The 19,214-nt window shown below is 36.0% G+C and overlaps 1 protein-coding gene across 1 annotated transcript in view; it reads right to left on the bottom strand.

Annotated features, from left to right (window-relative positions):
* The window catches only part of LOC134381045 (phospholipid-transporting ATPase ABCA3-like), a 180,436-nt gene that overhangs the window by 156,410 nt on the left and 4,812 nt on the right, over window positions 1–19,214 (bottom strand). Inside the window, exons 3-4 of the mRNA XM_063101131.1 lie at window positions 10,543–10,670; window positions 2,047–2,206 (exon numbers count right to left, since the gene is read on the bottom strand). Coding sequence (XP_062957201.1) covers window positions 2,047–2,206; window positions 10,543–10,670 — 288 coding nt within the window. The remainder of the gene's footprint in view (window positions 1–2,046; window positions 2,207–10,542; window positions 10,671–19,214) is intronic.

Below are 19,214 nucleotides of genomic sequence, written 5' to 3'. Positions count from 1 at the left end.
TTATCAGAGAAATGCAAATCGAAACCACAATGAGATATCACTTTACACCCATTAGGATGCCCACTATCAAAAAAAAAAAAAACCAGAAAATCACAAGTGTTGGCTATGATGTGGAGAAACTGGAACCCTTGTGCTCTGTTCATGGGAATGTAAAATGGTGCAGCCACTGTGGAAAACAGCATGAAGTTTCTTCAGAAAATTAAAAATAAAATTACTATATGATCTAGAAATCCCACTTCTTAATATATATCTAAAAGAATTAAAAACAGGATCTTGAAGAGATATTTTCACACCCATTTCCATAGCAGCATTATTCGTGAGAGCCAAGAGGTAAAAGCCACCTAAATGTCCATCAACAAATGAATGAATAAAGAAAATGTGGTATATACATACAATGGCGTATTATTCAGCCTTTGAAAAGAAAGAAATCACATCATATGCTACAACATTGATAAACCTGGAGGACATTATGCTAAATGAAATAAACCAGCCAAAAAAAGACAAATATTGAATGATTCTACTTATATAAGGTATCTAGAATAGGCAAACTCATAGAAGTAGAGAGTAGAATGGCGGTTGTCAGGGGCTGGGGGAAAGGGACAAATTGGGGGATGTTGTTTAATGAGTGTTAGTTATAAAGGTGAAAAAGATCTAGAGATATGTCTCACGAAGTGTGCCTATAGTTAGCAAGACTTTAGTATGCACTTAAAATTTTGTTCAGGGTAGATCTCATGTTAAGTGTTCTTTTAACGATTAAAAAAAAAAAATCTCACTTTGAAAATTCACTGAGTTAATCCATCCCTGATTTTCTCTCCCACCAACTTTTTCAGCTGGTTTAATTGGCCAAAGTCCTAGAATTTTGTGAATAGGAACCTAAAGGGTCACCTAGTCCAAAACCCTCATTTTTCAGATAAAGAAACTTGACCCAGAGTGTTTAAGATCTTAACACTATTGAGTAACAGAGTCTGAGCAAAAAAACTTTAGGTCACCTGACTCCCAGTTAGTACATTGTAAAGTCATTTACAAAAGAAGAGTGCCTCTTCATTACCAATTTCTTAAAATATTAATTTGATACACAGTGTCATTCAATAGTTGAAATTTCCCTAATTATCTTCTTTCTTGTTTTATAAAATATATTCTTTTTAAGGAAAAACCTCCCTTCAGGAATAACATTCCATTTAACTATTTTTATCAGACCAATTCTCCTCTTTTTGGTTTCAAACTAATCTTTCCACCAAGAATATGACATTTTCTATAGACTCATTCCTGCAAACTACATCTAGGATGAAGGCCAGACACCCTTTTAACTTTTGATTGTAAAAATATTCAAAATGTTCTTGATAAAATGACAAGACACCACACAATCCCACCACTCCAAATTAACAACAATCCCAATTTTTGTACAGATTTCATCGGCATAATTCTGTCTATATTGTTCTATATTCATCAGGGCTGATAATGATTATTTTTAATAGCTGCATCATAGTCTGTCAAACTGATACATCATATTCTTCACCATGCACTTATTATAAACTATTTTGATTATTTCCAGTTTTTATTAATAATGGTAAATTGCACATAGATTTTGTCTTCTGTTGAATAATTTCCTAAAGAAAATTCTCAGGAGTGTTAGTTAACTCAAAGCCCTTATTGGCGTTTTGTTTTTCTTCAAGGTAATGTGTAAAATTTTAGAAGAACTTAAAATTTCTATTGCATAACCAAACATCAACTCAAAAGAATAATATAGAATCATAAGTATAGAAGCCATGTTAATATACAAAAATGTGTCTGTTAAGCCAAAATTTACCAACTAAGACTGTACAAATGCATAGATACATAAAATTTGGAAAATGATTTAATGTAATATAAAGACGTTTTTCAAATATATAATGTTTTACATACATTTTTACAATATAAATTAAATTCAAAAAATTTACTGCCACAATGAATGAACTTTCTCACGTTGGGAAAGAATGAGTCACACATGTAATGACAGCTAGCATGCAATGAAAATAATAATATAGGTATGCTTAAGGATCTGCTCACCGAAACCTCCCCCATCTGCATCATACGTGTGTCTGGATCCTAAAGGAGGTACTTCTGGAAAGAGAGCAGATGTATTCCATACTACATTTCTTTGGCTTTTAGATGCATTATGTGAATGACCTAGATCACCAAAAATACTAAAACGCAGATGATATTTTACCTAGAATGAACAATAGAAAACAAACAACATTTTTAACTAATGAATATTGGAAAGCAAATATTATGAGTAAAAGGATAATAAAATTCAAATTTTAAAATGGCATTCTGTGGACAGAGTGAGCAATTCAGGATTCTAAATAATAAGAAACAACAGTGTCACTGTCACAAGGAACGAGTAGCAAGACTCACATGCTGTAATCACAGTCAAAATTTAAAATAGACTAAATTTATATCTATCCTCTTTCATCTCCATGGTATTTTGCTTCTGAGTTTCCAAGACATAATTGGCCTCCCTTGGGGAGGGTACTAACATTACTAAAGCACATGTATTTTACAGGGCCTAACTTTTTAGAATTGCACATAGAAATGTTAAGCTTGTGAAAGACAGAAAACTTTCCCCAGGCTAAAGTCTCTGCTGTAGATAAAAAATTGTAACACAGCAAAATTTCTGGCTCTAAGGGCAGATGTCCTTGGTGCAGCTAAACCTAATGATTGTTGCCATGACAATTACCTTACTGTTCTTTTTGTAACCACCTATGTTCCTTTTTTGTAACTTTCTTGCCTGGAGAATAAATACTGAGAGAAAACCTTAGTTTGGGGTTATTTTTCCAAGGAATACTTCTCCCTTGAGGGTTCCTGAAAATTAATCCCTTTGGGGCCTCTCACTGCTCAGAAGAAATGGGCTCTGAGTAATCCTTGGTGTCTCCATCACCCTGGGAGAGGTGACACTCCCTACTGAGTGAAACTTCAAAAAGTCTATTCAGGTTATGTCAGAAAGGTGGCACAATAGGAGGACTCAGGCTTCACCCCCACAGAAAGATCAACCAGCAACTACCCAAGAACAAAAATACCTTGGTGAAAACTCCATAACTTGGGAATAAGCCTGAGTCAGCTGCATGGTCTATAGAACTGAATAGAAAACATATTCAAAGGATGAAAGAAAAGCCTCACTTTGACCTCTGTCACCCTCACACTTTCCCTAAGTCAGCACACACAGAGAGGACTCCCCAGGGCCCACAGAGGAAAAGGACAACCAGAGATGAACATTCAGCTTCTCTAGCATTCTGAGATGCTTCTCAGGAAGCTCAGTCTGGTTTCAGCTCACAGGGAATACAGTCAGATATGGCATGGTTTTACCACCTGGGGTCAGGTAGAGACAGAGCAAGGAGGTAGAGCCCACAGTGACCAGCACACAGATTTTGGCAGTAGTGCTGTGTACCTACCAGCAGTGGTGCTGGATAAGAGGTACCAGTTAACAGCATAGCCCACCTGGAAAGCTGAGCTGGTTGCTACCTGCTAGAATGGCTATTAAGAAAAAGACAAAAGATAAGTGTTGGAGAGAATGTAGAGAAAAGGAAACCCTTGTACACCGTTAGTGGAAATGTAAAGGGTACAGTCACTATGAAAAACTGTACAGAGGTTCTTCGAAGAACTAAAAATAGAATTACCATATGATCCAGCAATCCCATTCTGGGTATTTACCCAAAATATTTGAAATCAGTCTGTTGAAGCAGTATCTGCATTCCCATGTTCACTGCAGCACTATTAATAATAGCTAAATTACGAAATCAACCTAAGTGTCCATCCATGGCTGAGTTAATAAAGAAAAATGTGGTATATATAAGCAATGAAATACTGTTCAGCTTAATTTTTTTTTTTTGTCATTTGCAACAATGTGGATGGATTTGGAGAACATTATGCTAAGTGAAATAATCCAGGCACAGAAGACAAATACCACATTGTCTCACTTACATGTGGAATCTAAAAAAATTGAACTTAGAGGAGTAGAGAGTAGAATGGCAATTACAGAGGCTGGGGAATGAGTGGAACAGGGTGATGACAGTCAAAGGTACAAAGCCTCAGACACAAGGAATAAAGTGCTTTTTTTGTTTTCTTTTTAGATTTATTGCACAGTGTCGTGAATATAGTTAATAATTGTGTATTCATGTTTTAAAGAAGGAAATATCTCAAAATCATTAAGAGAGTAAATTTCAAATGTTTTTACCACAAAAACATGATAAATATTTCAGGTGATTGATAATTAACTTGATTTAATTATTCCATATTGTATTCATAAATCATAACATCACTTTGTACCCCATAAATATATACAACTATAATTTGTCAATGCACAATAAAAAATAAAAACAACAAAAAAAGTCTATTAATTTACTTTTCCATTATATCACCTAATTATGGTAGAGCAAAAATATTTCCTTCTTCAAAAAGTGAATATCACAAAATGGAAAAAAAAATGTAGTAAGAGTAGTTGTGATAACATTTAAATGTGGAAGTTTGCAGATTTAAGTATTAAATAAAAAAGATAATGATATATCTAGAAAGATGAGCAAACTTCAGAGAAAGTCATGCTGGACCCGAGTATTTTCATAAGATAGCAGAATAAGAGTTACCAAAGGTCAGTAGAGTCAGAAGAGAGAAACTAATAAGATCAAAAGGAGCAGGTAGGTGCACTAAGTCTAGGTAAACATTCACAATTTCAATAATTTAAGACAATGTTTAAGTAGCTAAAGCATGTGTAAATATTAACACACAATCTTTGACCTCAAGGAACTCACAGCATGTTATGGGAGCAGAGAAGAAGGAAGGGAACATGACCCCAGGGACCTCACTCTGAGTTATCCACACAAGCTGATGAGCTGCAGAGTGACCCAGTGCCTCTCCTGGGGTGCAGGTTGCCACCCACAGCCCCAGCAACCTCAACGAGAGTCTTCCTCTCTAACTGAGGAGCTGAAGAGCACTGCAGCATCTCTCTCAAAGTTTGAGGACCTAGCCATATCCCCAGAAAATGCTGCCCAAGGTCAACGATTAGAGCTGAGGAACTACAGTGTACCCCAGTATTCTCAAAGGGACACAGGATCCCAGCCACAGCACCAGCAAGTGTGCCCAGGGTCACTCACTCCAGCTGAAGAGCTGGAGTGCACTCTATCATTTCTCCTGGTGGAACAAAATTTCATCTACAACCCCAGTGATTTTACCCAGTGTTGCCTATTCCAGCTGAGGAGCTTCAGAATATACCAGCGCCTCTCCTAGGAGTTCAAGTCCAGGCCACAGCCCCAGCAACCTACACCCATGGCTGGCCACTCAAGCTAAGGAAGGGCAGAGTGCCACAGTGCTTCTCTCACGGATCTGTGGTCCTGCCCTTTTCCTTAGAAACCCTGCCCACTTTAGCAGAAGAACACCTGATTGCCACAGCACACCTCCTAGAACCCCAATGTTCCAATGGTGACACCAGCAACCCTGTCCAGGATCACCCACTTCAGCTAAGGAGTCACTAAACATACTAGTGCATCTCCTAGAGGCTCGATGTTCCACTGTAGCTCCAGCAACCCCACTCAGTGTCACCTACTTCAGCAAGAAGCTACTGAATGCCCAAGCACCTAGGCCACGGAGATACTCATAGACAATTTTGATGCTGAATACAGTTGAAGAAATAACACAGACATGATACTGCTGCACTCACCCAGACCCAAACCTAAAACACTGTACCCAACTGACACTATAGAACACATCTACAGGAAAGAGTCCCTCCCTTCAAAAGATACTATAGAAAATTAGAAAAAGTTACTGTCCCACCAGATGCCCAGACATCAACAGAGAAATACAAGAAACATGAAAAAACAAGGAAACATGACACTCCTAAAGGAATACAATAATTCTTCAGTACTAGACCTGAAAGAAAGGAAATCTGATAGATGCCTGAAAAGAAGTTCCTAATAATAATCATATGAAAATTCAATAAGATGCAAGAAAATACAAACAGAACATTCAACAAAATCAGAAAAACAATTTTTGATCAAAAACAATTTTTGATCTGATTCGACAAAAAGATTTTTTAAAAAAGCAGAAATCTTGGAACTAAATGTTTATTAAATGAAATTAAAAAACACAACCAAGAGCTTAAGCAACAGGCTATATTAAGCAGAAGAAATAATTTCTAAATGGAAAACAGTTTGTTTGAAATAATCGAGTCAAAAAACAAAAAACAAAGGAGGAAAAGGCTGCAAGATTTATCACACATTAAGCATACAAGCATTTACATTATGAGTGTCCAAGAAAAGGGGAAGAAGGGAAAAGGCATTGAAAACCTACCTGTTTAACAAAATAATAGCTGAAAGCTTCCCATGTTTTAGGAGTGATATGAATTTCCAGATCCAAGAAACTCAAAGATCCCCAAAGAGATTTAACCCAAAAAGGTCCTATCCAAGGCACATTATAGATAAATTGTCAAAAATCAAAGACAAAGAGAGAATTCTAAAAAGAACAAGAGAAAAGCATCGAGTGACCTATACGGGAATCCCCATCAGACTAACAGTAGATTTCTCTGCAAAAACCTTAAAGGCCAGTAGAGAATAGGATGATATATTCAAAGTTCTAAAAGAAAAAAAAAACTGACACAGAAGAATACTATAACCAGCAAAGCAATCCTTCTTCAAAAACTAAGAGAATTCATGACCATTAAAGTGGCTCTACAATAAATCCGTAAGGGAATTCTACATCTGGAAGGAAAAGGACAATAACAAGAATCATAAAAACACACAAAAGCATAAAACTCAATGATAGAGCAGATATATACATGAGAAACAGAAAAACATTATATTTTATCACTACAGAAAACCACCTACAGCAAGTCCTAACCAGAGCAATTAGGCAAGAGAAAGAAATAAAGGACATCCAAATTGAAAAGGAGCAAGCCAATTGTTCCTGTTGGCAGATGACATGATCTTATATAAAGAGAAATCTAAGGAAAGAATCCACCAAGAAAACTCTTAGAACTGATAAACAAATTCAGTAAAGATACAAAATCAACATATAAAAACAAGTAGTGTTTCTATATACCAACAGCATACTAGCTGAAAAAGCAATCCCATGTACAATAGCTTCCAAAGACATAAAATACTTAAGAATAAATCTAACCAAGGAGGTGAAAGTTCTCTACAGTGAAAACTATAAAACACTGATGAAAGAAATTAAAGAGGACACAAAATATGGAAAGACATCCCATATTCATGGATTGGAAGAATTAATATTGCCAAAATGACCATATTACTGAAAGCAATCTACAGATTAAAAGCAATCCCTGTCAAAATACCAGTGACAGTCTTCACAGAAATAGAAAAAAAGATTCTAAAATTTCTATGGAACCACAAAAGACCCTGAATAGCCAAAGCAATCCTGGGCAAAAAGAAGAAGGCTGGAGGTATTACACTACCTGACTTCAAAATACTACAAAGCTATAGTAATCAAAATAGTATGGTACTGTCCTACAAAAAGTCATGAACCAATGAAACAGAAGAGTAAACCAAAAAATAAATCCATGTATCTACAGCCAACTGATGTTTGACACTGCTACCAACAACATACATTGTGGAAAGAGCAGCCTCTTCAATAAATGGTGCTGGGAAAACTGGATATCCATATGCAGAATACATATACCAAAATCAACACAAATGGATTAAAGCCTTAAATATAAGACCTGAAGCTATAAAACTACTAGAAGAAAACAGGGAAAACACTTTAAGACATTGGTCTAAGGAAAAATTTTATGAAGAAGACTTCTAAAGCACCTGCAAGAAAAGCAAAAACAGACAAATGAAATAACATCAAACTAAAAAGATTCTATACAGTAAAAGAAACACTCAAATGAGTGAACAGGCCACCAGCAGAATTGGAAAAAAATATTTGCAAACTACTCTTCCGACAAGGGATTAGTATCCAGAATATATGAGGAACTTAAACAACTCAACAGCAAATAATAATAATAATCCAATTAAAAATTGGGCAAATGACCTTTGTGAAAAGACAACATACAAATGGCAAACAGGTATGTGGAAAAGCTCCTCAACATCTCTAATCATCAGGGAAGTGCAAATCAAAACCATAATAAGATATCATCTCACCCCAGCTCAAATGGCTATCATCAAAAAGACAAAATTAACAAACGCTGGTGAGGATACAGGAAAAAGGAAACTGTTGGTAGGAATGTAAATTAGTACAGCCATTATGGAAAACAGTCTGGAAGTTTCTCAAAAAAGTAAAAACAGAATGACCATATGATCCAGCAATCCCACGTCTGGGTATTTACCCAAAGGGAAGGAAATGAGCATACCAAAGATATATCTGCACCTCATGTTTAGTGCAGCGCTATTTACAATAGCCAAGATATGGAATCAACCTAGGTGTCCATCAACAGATGAACAGATAAACAAAATGTGGTATATGTACACAACGGAGTACTACTCAGCCATAAAAAAAGAGTGAAATCCTGTCATTAGCAGCATCATGGATGAGCTTGGAAGACATTATGCTAAGTGAAGTAAGTCACGCCCAGAAAGACAAATACCACGTTTTCATTCATATGTGGGAGCTAAAAAAAGTTGAGCTCATAGAAAATAGCAGAATTGTGGTTACTAGAGGCCGGGAAGTAGAAGGAGGGGGGATAAGAAGAGTCTGGTTAACAGATACAGCTAAATAGGAAAAATAAGTGTCCTGGTGGTCTACTGTAGTGTAGGCATCTATAATTAACTTATTGTATGTTCTCAAATGGCTAGAAGAGAGGAGATCAAATGCTCTCATCAAAAAGAAATAATTTTTTTATGATGAACATGCTAATTACTCCAATCTGATCATCACACATTGTATGGACATACTGAAATAGAACTCTGTACCCCATAAACATGTACGGTATGTGACAATTAAAAAATAAATAAATTTTTAAAAAATTAAATGACATTACTTTTTTTTTTTAAAGAAGAGGGAAGAGGAAGGAGACTTTATATAAGCAGTCATAGCCAAGAATTTTAAAGAATTAATAAGTTACCCAAGGAAGAGAGGGAGAGGGGGAGCACCAAAGGACAGGATAATGTGATCCAAAGCAGAAAGGTGAGAGATAACTCAGTGCTGCAGGGAACTGCTTGTGGCTCATTATTGCCAGAACATAGAATCAGACAATGCAGAGGCAGAAGGAGGCTGGAGAGACATGCAGAAAACAGGTCACTGAGGGCCTCGTACCCCACGCAGAGGACCTTCTGTTGGTAACGGGGAACCCCTGGAGTCTTTTATGCAGGATGGTGACATGATCTTTTCCGTGTTCTTATGGGTCATTGTGGCACCTGTGTTGCTCAACTAGTCCTGTCCAGGAAAATCAACCAAGCTATAGAGGAGCTGGTGGTTATAAGAGGACTATACCATCCACGAAGTCAGAAAACATAGACTAGAAATTTGTTCAGTAAATTGTGGAAGAAGAGAACAGGTACCTGGCAAATAAACTGTGGGAAAAATTGTCAGGGAAACATTCCAAATGCTAGGCACAGTGGATCAACAACAAAAACAAACCTTGTAACTGCACCAAAATTATGTGATATTTGAGCCAGAGGCTTTATGTACACCAGTGAACCAATGAATCAGCATCAGCATATGTGAGGGCACCTCAAGAAATCCACGGAAACATAGAATTAAAAGAGAATACGAATCTTTCCATGAACTTTTGGAAGATCCTTCATACTTTTAACACAGTAATAAGAGTAAAGCAGACACTTATAGAAAGAATGAGGAGGGTGTATGGGACAGGAAAAAAGAGCACCAACTGTCCTGTCAGTTACTCTCCTTTCTCTTTCCTTCCATAGGCAAACACCTGTATCCTAAATGCGTGATTTGGCTCTATGCAAAGATGCTATAATTTGATTATTTCCTTCAACACTAGGCAGCACATCTATAAGATCTGGTAAAGAAACACACCAAGTCACCAAGTTCAAAGCACTGTCCTTTCCTATTCTTGCTGACGAATATCATAATCTCTTCAGCGTCTGTCATTGTCCTAATTCTAATACAACCTGGCTGAGCCTGAGAGCTGTTACTAGAGATTCAGAACAGAAATTAAGTAATTCACTCAAACAAGAAGTTTTACGTTAGAATCTCTGCTAGTGCATATGTATCTGCTTTTACTCTGAATCTTTTACCTGGCTATATTCTCATTTTCTCAATCACTATTTGCAGGGCTGGAAGCATCTGCCTGGCCAGAAAGACTGGCAAAGTTAAAATCTTTTCTAGTTAACATTCCTATCATTCCATTTTCTGTCAATATAAAATCTTAGGGTGGCAGATAGTTTTCTCCTCATAAGGATAACGTAATGGTTAAAAGCACAGGTAGTAAAGGAAGTTGGTGCTAGATTCAAATCCCTGCTCTGTTATAAACTAGCAGTTATGATCTGGGCAAGTTATAGTTTATCTCATTTATAAAATGGGGATGCTACCTATATCTTATTAAAGCCCTAAAATGTAAAAATATAATGAGCACGTCTTTGGATAAAACTTTCTCACCTGAAGCGGCAAAGGATCATTGCTTTGTTTGAAGTTATGATCAAATACGATCGCAGCCAGCACACGAACAGACTTATTTTCATCCCTAATGTACTTCTCAAAATCTTTTTCTGAAGAAAAGCCTCGAACTGTAGAGAAAGAAGTCTAAGTTATCTACTATCCACATAAATGCAAAATGTCTAATGATCACTTCTATCTGTGTTACGCATACCATAATCCTGTCACATATTGTAAATTTCAACGTTATTGACATCACAAATAATCTAATGGATATTTGGGGTACACAAAAATTCTTAAGTGTATTATAAAAGCTGTATCACATTATAAATAATATTTAATCATTAAAATAGCTGTATGTTGAGGTAAATGAAACAGGGGAACCCTCGATTATGTTTTGAAATCTATTGATTTTTCTTTGAAAAAAATAAAGAGAAATTATAAGTGGTTAATTCATTTATATGGAAAATAACCTGAAGTCATAGAATAAAACTACTGTATATTTGTAATTACTTTTCTCATTCACAATTTAATCTATATGAAATATGAAAATATATACAAAATCATGCACACACAGGTGACTTAAATGATTGAAGTTTTTTGTTAGAAATTAAAATAGTTATAGTAGAAACAAGAAATTAAAGTCTTTGACAGCCTCTATACAGAAAAATATAAATAGTTATTGAGAGAAATAAATGTTTTACATGGAATGATGTCACATGCTCAAGGATTTAAAGAAGTCTAATATGTAAAGATGTCTTTGCTGCTGTAAAAATTGACATGTAGAATCAATGCAATCCTAATAAAAATCTAAACAAAATTTTTATGAAAACTTACAAGCCTATTCTAAAATTTATATAGAAATGCAATGGGTGAAGACCAACCACATCTGAAGAACAGACGGGAAGACTTCCAAGACAGCATCAGAGGGAGGAAAGGACATATCTAGGTTCCAGACATGAAGAGAGTAGGAATAAGGTCTTATTTCTCAAATCCTACACTTTATGAATAAGCAAGTGTCAGTTTTCACCAATGTGAAATTTGCTTTTTTTAAAACAACTTTATTAAGATGTAACTCACACACCATACAACTCACTCTTTAAAGTGTACATTCTTTAAAGTGTACAATTCAGTGGTGTGGTGTTTTAGCATTCACAGATATGTGCAACCATCGTCACAGTCAATTTTAGAGCCTTTTCATCACCTCAAAAACAAACCCTGTACCCTTTAGCTGTCACTCCCCCACCATTCCCCGTCCTCTAAGGAGCCACCATTTTACTTCCTGGGTCAGGTGGTAACTCTATGTTTAATTGATTGAGAAACTGCTACTGTTTTCCAAAGCAGATGTATCATTTTACATTTCCACTAGCAATGTTTGAGGGTTCCAGTTTCTCCTCACCCGATATCTGACTTTTTGTTTCTAGTCGTTCTAGTGGGTGTGAAGCGATATCTCATTACAGCTTTTATTTGCATACCCCTGATGACTAACGATGTTGAGCATCTTTCCTTGTGCTTTAATGGCCAATTAAAAATCATCTTTAGAGAAATATGTACTCAGATTTTTTTGCCCATTTTTAATTAGCTATTTTGTCTTTTTCATGATTGAGTTGATAAGAGTACTTTATATATTCCAGATACAAGGCCCTTATCAGATATATAATTTGCAAATATTTCCTCCCATTCATGGGCTGTCTCACATTCTTGATGGTGTCTTTTGAAGCACAAATGTTTTTAATTTTGATAAAATCAAAGTATCTTTTTTCCCCTCTTTTGCTGTCCATGCTTTTGCATCCTGTCTGAGAATCCTTTGCCAAATCCAATATCGTGAAGATTTACCCTTTGTTTTCTTCTAAGAGTTTTATAGCTTTAGCTCTTATGTTTAGTTTTTTGGTCCAATTTGTATTTTTTAAATAATATATAAAGAAAGCATTCAACTCCATTCTTCTGCATTTGAATATCCAGCTGCCTCGGCGCCCTAGTTGAAGAAGCCATTGGTCTGCATGGCTCTCCTTGTACCAGCACCACACCGTCTTCATTATCACTGCTTTGCAGTAGGTTTCAAAATTGGCAAGTATGAGTCCTTCCACTTTGTTCTACTTTTTCAATACTGTTTTGGCTATTATGAGTCACTTATAATTCAACATGAATTTTAGAATCATCTTGTCAATTTCTACAAAGAAATCCACTGGGTTTCCAAGATTGTGTTGAATCTGTAGATTGATTAGGGGAATAGACCATCTTCACAACATTAAGGTTTCTGATCCATCAACATGGGATTTTTCCCCCATCATTTAGATCTTTAGATAACATGAGGGTACTCCAAAAAGTTCATGGAAAAAATAGAATTAAAAGATAATACAATATTTCTTTAACATCCACCCACCAGTGGACACTTAAGTTGCTTATATATTTTGGCTATTGGGAATAATTGCTGAAGTGAACATGGGAGCACAGTTGTCTTTTTAAGGTACTGATTTCATTTCCTTTGCGTATGCACCCACAAAAGGAATATCCACATGAAAAAGAATGAAATTGGACCCTTTTCTTACACCATACATAAAAATGGACTCAAAATGAATTAAAGACTTAAACTGAAGACATGAATCCCTAAAACTCCCACAAGAAAACAGGGTGAAAGCTCCTTTACATTGGCCATGGCAATGATTTTCTGAAAAATGACACCAAAAAGCTCTGGCCATAAAGACAAAATAATCAAGCAGACTATTTTGGATCATATGGTGGTGCAGTTTTTAATTTTTGAGAAACCTACATACTGTTTTCTGTAATGGCTGAATGAAACTGCATCTCCACCAACAATGTACACAAGCTTCCTTTTTCCACATACTCGCCAACACTTTTTATCTCTTGTCCTTTTGATAATAGCCATCCTAACAGAGTGAGGTGGTATCTTCTTGTTTTGATTTGCATTTCCCTGATGATTAGTAATACTGAGCACCTTTTCATATGCCTGCTGGGCATTTGTATATCTTCCTTAGAAAAAATGTTTATTCAGGTCTTTTGCCCCCATTTTTATTTTATTATTTTTTTGATTGATAAATATTCATTTGTTTAATTGATATTACAATGTACATTGTAGACTTGGCCAACGGGAAAAAAGAGGTTAATGGCTTCTCTCAAAATAAAATTATTGTCCTATTTTTTTCAAACATCTTTTTTTCACTCAGTAAAAATTATCTCAACATTTACATAAAACACACCTAGCTAAAGATCAAATAGAGCAACAAAAAGTCATAGTTTTTACTTATATGTAAGGTAACCAACAGCACCACAGAAATAAGTTATGAATCACTTTGACTTAACATGGTGATATAATTGAACTGTGGCTATGAAGTTGATAAATGCAGATCATTTCAAATGCAGATATTAATTAGAAGAAAACTAAATTGAACTCTTAATTAAATGGAGTATTTTAGGCATTCATTTAATCATGTTAGGAGAAAGGAACAAAAGACAAATATTCCTAAACAAACCAGAAGTAGAAATTTTGGATTAATGATACTTCCAAGAAACTTATAGCCTGTTCTCTTACCTTACACTTATTTTTACTGTAGTCTTTTCTAAAATGAAGAGTCTTAAGAAGAAAGTGACATTTTTTTTAAGTTTTAAAGCTTTTTATTGTTATTTAAGATAATTGACTGCATTACAGAAAAATAAAAGAATCTAAGATGTGTTTATGGCACATGTAACAGTAACAAACTGAACACAATAGTGCAAAGTATGGGAAGGGGAAATTGAGACTATACGGCTGTAAGGTCTTTAAACTACATGTACAACAGTATAAAATTATTTGCATGTTGTTAGGTCTCTGGAACTGAAAACGTGACTTTTAGAAAGACCCCACTCTTCAGTTTCATTCCTCTAAGTTTCTATCTCCCTAAGTCTCTGTTCTCACCAGCAGGCTGAGCAAGCAGTACCCAGAGTGTAACATTGTGTTTCCTTCTGATAGCCCAAGGTTTCTGTCTCCCCAAGTCTCTGTTCCCATGAACAAGCTATACCGTGAATGGAACAATTGTAACTGTCTTCCTAGGCTAGGCCAGATGCCAATCTTTATTATATTTTATTTTTTCATGTATCCAGAGACTGGTTCTCTGGCAGATGAATTAGTTTATTGAAGACTTCAGATTCTTCTCTCTAACTTTGTAATTGCTTGCCGTAAGTTCTTTTTTTAAAAAAATATTTTACTTTATTTTGTCGATATACAATGTGGTTGATTATTGTGGCCCATTACTGAAACCTCCCTCCCTCCTCCCTCTCCCTCCTCCCTCCTAACAATGTCCTTTCTGTTTGCTTGTCGAATCAATTTCAAGGAATTGTAATTGTTATGTCTTCTTCCCTCCACCCCCCGTTTTTTTTTCGTGTATTTATTTATTTATTTTTAGCTCCCACAAATAAGTGAGAACATGTGATATTTCTCTTTCTGTACCTGACTTGTTTCACTTAATATAATCTTCTCTAGGTCCATCCATGTCGTTGCAAATGGCAGTATTTCATTCTTTTTTATAGCTGAGTAGTATTCCATTGTGTAGATGTACCACATTTTCTGTATCCACTAATCCGATGATGGACATTTGGGCTGGTTCCAACTCTTGGCTATTGTAAAGAGTGCTGCAATGAACATTGGGGAACAGGTATACCTTCGACTTGATGATTTCCATTCCTCTGGGTATATTCCCAGCAGTGGGATAGCTGGGTCGTATGGTAGATCTATCTGCACTCGTTTGAGGAACCTCCATACCATTTTCCATAGAGGCTGCACCATTTTGCAGTCCCACCAACAATGTATTAGAGTTCCTTTTTCTCCACACCTCGCCACCATTTATCATTCACAGTCTGTTGGATATTAGCCATCCTAACTGGGGAGAGATGGTATCTCAGTGTGGTTTTGATTTGCATTTCCCGAATGCTGAGTGATGTTAAACATTTTTTCATGTGTCTGGTGGCCATTCATATATCTTCCCTTGAGAAATGTCCATTTAGCTCTTTTGCCTTGTTTTTTTGTTGTAAAGTTGTTTCAGTTCCTTGTATATTCTGGATATTAATCCTTTGTCAGATGTGTATTTTGCAAATATTTTCTCCCACTCTGTTGGTTGTCTTTTAACTCTGTTAATTGTTTCTTTTGCTGTGCAGAAGCTTTTTAGTTTGATATAATCCCATTTGTTTATTTTCCCTTTGGTTGCTCATGCTCTTGGGGTTATATTCATGAAGTCTGTGCCCAGTCCTACTTCCTGAAGTGTTTCTCCTATGTTTTCTTCGAGAAGTTTTATTGTTTCAGGGTGTATATTTAATTCTTTAATCCATTTTGAGTTGATTTTGGTATAAGGTGAGAGGCATGGGTCTAGTTTCATTCTCCTGCATATGAATATCAAGTTATCCCAGCACCATTTGCTAAAGAGGCAATCTCTTCCCCAGTGTATAGGCTTGGTGCCTGTGTCAAAGATCAGATGGCTGTAGGTGTGTGGGTTGATTTCTGGAATCTCTATTCTATTCCATTGATCAGTGTGTCTGTTTTTATGTCAGTACCATGCTGTTTTGGTTATTCTAGCTTTGTAGTATAGTTTAAAGTCAGGTAGTGTTATGCCTCCAGCTTTATTTTTTTTGCTCAGAATTGCTTTGGCTATGTGTGGTCTTTTGTTATTCCATATAAATATCTGGATAGTTCTTTCCATTTCTGAGAAAAATGTCCTTGGAATTTTGATGGGGATTGCATTGAATTTGTATATCACTTTGGGTAGTATAGACATTTTCACCATGTTGATTCTTCTAATCCAAGAGTATGGGATGTCTTTCCATCTTCTTGTGTCCTCTTCAATTTCTCTCAGCAGTGGTTTGTAGTTCTCATTATAGAGATTTTTCACATCCTCGGTTAACTCAATTCCTAAGTGTTTTATTTCTTTTGGTGGCTATTGTAAATGGGCAAGCTTTCTTGATTTCTCTTTCTGCATGTTCACTATTGGAGAATAGAAATGCTACAGATTTTTGTGTGTTGAGTTTGTATCCTGCTACTGTGCTGAAATCATTTATCAACTCCAAGAGTTTTTTTGTAGAGGCTTTAGGCTGTTCGATATATAGGATCATGTCATCTGCAGACAGGGGCAGTTTGACTTCATCTTTTCCAATCTGGATGCCCTTTATTTCCTTCTCTTCTCTGATTGCTCTGGCTAGTACTTCCAACACTATGTTGAATAGGAGTGGTGAGAGTGGGCATCCTCGTCCAGTTCCTGTTCTTAAAGGAAAAGCTTTCAGCTTTTCACCATTCAGGATGATATTGGCAGTGGGTTTATCATATATGGCTTTCATTATGTTGAGATAATTTCCATCTATACCTAACTTATAGAGGGTCTTTGTCATGAATGAATGTTGAATTTTATCGAATGCTTTCTCAGCATCTATAGAGATGACCATATGGTCCTTGTGTTTGATTTTATTAATATGATGTGTCACATTTATTGATTTGCATCTGTTGAACCAACCTTGCATCCCTGGGATGAATCCCACTTGATAGTGGTGAATAATTTTACGTATGAGATGCTGTATTCTGTTTGCTAGTATTTTAGGGAGGATTTTTGCATGTATATTCATCAAGGATATCGGCCTGTAGTTTTCTTTTTTGGTTGTATCTTTACCTGCTTTTGGTATCAGGATGATGTTTGCTTCCTAGATGAGTTTGGGAGATTTGCGTCTGTTTCAATCTTTTGGAATAGTTTGTAAAGAATTGGTGTCCATTCCTCTTTGAATGTTTGGTAAAATTCTGCTGTGAATCCATCTGGTCCTGGGCTTTTCTTTGTTCGGAGCCTTCTGATAACAGCTTCAGTCTCTGTACTGTTATTGGTCTGTTCAGATTTTCTGTCTTCATGGCTCAGTTTTGGGAGCTTGTGTGTGTCCAGAAATTTATCCATTTCCTCCAGATTTTCAAATTTGTTGGCGTATAGTTGTTTATAGTAGTCTTGAATGATTCCTTGTATTTCAGATGAATCAGTTGTAATGTCACCTTTTTCATTTCTAATTTTTGTTCTTTGAATCTTCTCTCTTCTTTTTTTGGTTAGCCATGCTAATGGTTTGTCAATTTTATTTATCTTTTCAAAAAACCAACTTTTTGATTCGTTGATCTTTTGTATTGTTATTTGGGTTTCAATTTCATTAAGTTCTGCTCTGCTCTTAATGATTTCTTTCCGTCTGCTAACTTTAGGTTTGAATTGTTCTTGTTTTTCTAGTTCTTTAAGGTGAAGTGTTAGGTTGTTCACTTGCCATCTCCAATATTGGAGATGATTGCTCTGGCTAGTACTTCTCCAGTATTGACAGTGGGGTGTTCAGGCCGTCTGCTATTATGGTATTAGTGTCTGTTTTGTTCTTTAGGTCTAATAGAGTTTGTTTATAAATCTGGCTGCTCCAACATTAGGTGCATATATATGTATGATTGTTATGTCTTCTTGATGGATCAATCCTTTTATCATTATGTAGTGTCCCTCATTGTCTCTTTTTATGGTTTTTAGTTTAAACTCTATTTTATCAGATATAAGAATAGCTACTCCAGCTCGTTTTTCTTTTCTGTTTGCATGGTAAAATCTTTTTCCATCCTTTCACTCTTAGTCTATGTGAGTCTTTATGGGTGAGGTGGGTCTCTTGAAGGCAGCATATAGTTGGGTCCTCCTTTTTGATCCAGTCAGCCAGTCTGTGTCTTTTGATTGGGGAATTTAAGCCTTTTACATTAAGAGCTGTTATTGAAAGTGTTGGTTTATTCCTAGCATTTTATTGATTGTTGTTTGGTTGTCTTAGGTGTCTTTTGTTCCTTGCTTTCTGATTTACTGTTTCTTTTCCATATGTGTTGGTTCCCTGGGTTGTAGATAGCCTTTTTGTTTGTTTGTTTCCTCTTCATGAATGCCATTTTTATTATACTAGTGGGTTTTGATTTGGGGGGTTTTTATGGCAATGGTAGTTACTTTTCATGAACCAAACCCAGTACTCCCTTGAGAATTTCTTGTAAGGGTGGTTGTGTGGTGGTAAACTCCGGCAGTTTTTGTTTGTCTGAGAAATATACTATTTGCCCTTCATTTCAGAAGGATAGACTTGCTGGGTAGGGTATTCTTGGCTGGAAATCTGTCTTTTAGTATTTTGAATATATCATCCCATTCCTTTCTAGCTTTTAGGGTTTGTGATGAAAAGTCTGATGTTAGTCTGATTAGGGCTCCCTTATAGATGATTTGACGCTTCTCTCTTGCAGCTTTTAAGATTCTCTCTGTCTTTGAGTTTTGCCAATTTGACTATAACATGTCTTGGAGAAGACCTTTTTGAATACGTTTGGGGATCTTTGAGCTTCCTGGATCTGAAGATATGTGACTTTTCCTATACCTGGGAAGTTTTCTGCCACTATTTTTTTGAATATATTTTCAATGCAATCTCCTTTTCCCTCCCCTTCTGGAATACCCATGACTCGGATATTTGAGCGCTTAAGGTTGTCTGATATCTTTCTCAGATTTTCTTCAATGCCTTTGATTCTTTTTTCTTTTTTTTCTTTCTTTTCATTTTTGTCTGCTTGTGTTATTTCAAACAGCCCATCTTCAAGTTCAGAGGTTCTCTCTTCAACTTCCTCAAGCCTGCTGGTTAAACTCTCTATTGTGTTTTTTATTTCGCTGAGTGAATTCTTCAGTTCAGCAAGC

This window comes from Cynocephalus volans, chromosome 6 (genome assembly GCF_027409185.1).
Source record: "Cynocephalus volans isolate mCynVol1 chromosome 6, mCynVol1.pri, whole genome shotgun sequence".
Lineage (NCBI taxonomy): Eukaryota > Metazoa > Chordata > Mammalia > Dermoptera > Cynocephalidae > Cynocephalus > Cynocephalus volans.
Note: the sequence above shows the minus strand (reverse complement) of the source record. Positions and strands in the feature narration are given on the sequence as shown.